This window comes from Alligator sinensis, unplaced genomic scaffold (genome assembly GCF_000455745.1).
Source record: "Alligator sinensis unplaced genomic scaffold, ASM45574v1 scaffold1_1, whole genome shotgun sequence".
NCBI lineage: Eukaryota > Metazoa > Chordata > Crocodylia > Alligatoridae > Alligator > Alligator sinensis.
The window spans coordinates 434,257-436,908 of NW_005842556.1; the positions used below are offsets into that span (position 1 = coordinate 434,257).

The window sequence follows — 2,652 nt, forward strand, 5'->3', positions numbered from 1 at the left end:
AGAGACAGGTATGTCAGTGAGGTGTATGCATGACACAGGGGGTTAATTTGCCCTAAATTGAAGCAGTGTTTTTTAAAACCCACCACCTCCAAAAAAAAAATCATTTAATAAAGCCAAACTAATGTAGGTGCATACATACATGTGCTGCTGCTGAAGATGATGATGATGATGATAATCGTGATAATGATGATGATGATGTAAACACACAAAAATAATGGACCTAAACAGAGTTGCAGGGCGAGCAACTCATTTTTCAATGGAGAACATTTGCTAGGAAGTCTCACTGAACCTCATGATGACAACTGTGCAGAGTGAGTTTTCAGCCAACATACATATTTTTTCTCTATATTTTTTTTCAAAGACCAAAAGTGCCCACTACCTCTACTGAATTTCTGTAGAAATGCAGAACAGAGGGAGTCAAACTTTTTTGGCCTCATGGGCCACAGGAGTGGCATGGGGTCAGTCTGTGGGCTGTATCTGACCCCATGTAACAGAATTGGATCCTGCATGGCCTCAGTTGGCTTTGCACTGGGTCTTAGCCCTGTTCTACCTTCATGTGCTGGGGCTGGGACCTCAGGACCTGCATCATCTTCTTCCTGTCCCACATGCCGGGTTTGGGCTTTGAAGCCCTGTGCTACCGCTGCCAAGGCCCTTTTTGCCGGGGTTGACTCTATGCCACCTTGCACACTCAATTTGGTGTGCAGAACCATGGCCCACAAGGCTCCCCATGGAGCTGGTGAGAGCCCCACAGGCCTGATGTCATGGTGTGGGGGGCTCAGTTCCATCCTGCCAATCAGAGTGCAAATAAAGCGTTATGGACAGACAAATAGACAGGCAGACAAACAGACAAAGGCTTTTCTAATATTAAAATATGTAAGGATGTGTATGCACATATGTATGTGAGAATATAAGATAATATGTTTATGTTTATGTTTGTATATGTACATTGGTAGTAGTTGTGTAAAGATAAAGGAGTGACAACCCTGAAATTAATATAGACAATTGTCAGCCAGTGCAGAAATAGAACCAGCATGAGCTATAGTTAATCTAAAGGGCAAGGATGGCTCAAGAACTAAAGGATTTAAGGTGACTGAATTGATTTAGGCTGTAAATGAGAAGAAGTTTTTAACCATTAGAGAAGTAAGATTCAGGAACAGCCTTCCAGCAGGATTAATGGTGGGGAGGCAACATTATAGGTTTTAAAGTAGGGATTGATAAATTTGTGATGGAGATTATATAATATGGTTGACTGAGATGAAATGGATCAATATTTGGTGACTCAGAATGCCCTTCCTTCTTCTGTGTCCTATTTTATATGCTAAACTTTGCTTCCTTATGGTTATTTTACAGGAATGTCTACTTTCTGTCCCTCAACGCATGGAATTTAATTGGTCATAATCTGCAGTCACTTGTGTGACATCTCTTCTATTATTTGCATTCCTCCTTCTCCAATCAGAAGCTGACATGGATGGAAGAAATCACAGCCTGGTGACAGAATTTGTTCTTAAGGGGTTCACAGGTCATCCAGAGATGCAGGTCATCCTTTTCACAGTATTCCTTGTGATCTATGTTATCACTCTGATGGGGAATCTTGGGATGATTGTGTTAATCAAGAGCAACTTTCAACTCCATACACCCATGTACTTTTTTCTCTGCCACTTGGCCTTTGTTGATGCCTGCTATTCTTCTGTTGTCACTCCCAAAATGATGGTGAATTTCCTAGCAGAGAGCAAAGTCATTTCTTTTACTGGGTGTGCAATGCAATTTTGCTTTTATGCTGGTCTGGCAGGAACAGAGTACTTCCTGCTGTCTGTGATGGCCTATGACCGATATGTGGCCATCTGCAAACCACTGCTGTACACTGTTGTCATGTCTCGCAGGATGTGTATTTGTCTAGTGTCTGTCTCCTGTGGATGTAGCTTCCTGAACTCAGTCACACACATAATCTCCACATTTCAGCTACCCTTCTGTGGTTCCAATGCCATCAATAACTTGTTCTGTGACATCACACCTCTCTTGAAGCTCTCCTGTGCCTCCACCCAAGTTAATGAGATTGTCGTCTTTGCCTCAGCTTGCCTGCTTGGTATCTGTTCTTGTCTCACCATCTTCCTCTCTTACTTCTACATTCTCTCCTCCCTGCTGAGGATCCATTCTTCTGAGGGTAGGCGCAAAGCTTTTTCCACCTGCACCTCCCACCTAATGGCTGTCACTGTGTTCTATGGGGCCCTCCTCTTCATCTATTTAAGACCCAGTTCCAGTCATACACAGGACAAAGACAAAGTGGCCTCAGTATTCTACACGGTCATAATTCCCATGCTGAATCCCATGATCTACAGCCTGAGGAACAAGGAGGTAAAGGATGCCCTGAGGAAGGCACTACACAAGCATGCCAGGATTTGAAACAGAAAAGTCTGTGGAGACAAGGAATTTTCAGAGGGAAGGAGAAAACATATCTTCTGGCATACGTTGAAAATGATGACAGCTTCTAGTAACAATTATAGTCCTAAACCATGTTCACAAAGAACCTAGCAAAATATGGTCCTGAACCATGATGTAGATTCCTAGGAACCATTCCTACAACAGTAATAAGAATGTTTCTATTTAAGCCCCTATTCACAGGTTCATAATTTGCTAATATAGAAATTATAAGGT

General features: G+C 42.5%; 1 protein-coding gene across 1 annotated transcript; it reads left to right on the plus strand.

Moving 5' to 3' along the window:
- The first annotated feature begins 1,449 nt into the window (after positions 1 to 1,449).
- On the plus strand, positions 1,450 to 2,400 carry LOC102374760 (olfactory receptor 1020-like). The gene has a single exon (XM_006032226.3). It carries the CDS (start codon positions 1,465 to 1,467, stop codon positions 2,398 to 2,400), a length of 936 nt encoding a protein of 311 aa, XP_006032288.1. The 5' UTR covers positions 1,450 to 1,464.
- Positions 2,401 to 2,652: the final 252 nt, after the last annotated feature.

Coding starts and splice junctions, on each gene's coding strand:
- LOC102374760 (XM_006032226.3), top strand. CDS start 1,465: ATGGATGGAAGAAATCACAGCCTGGTGACAGAATTTGTTCTTAAGGGG.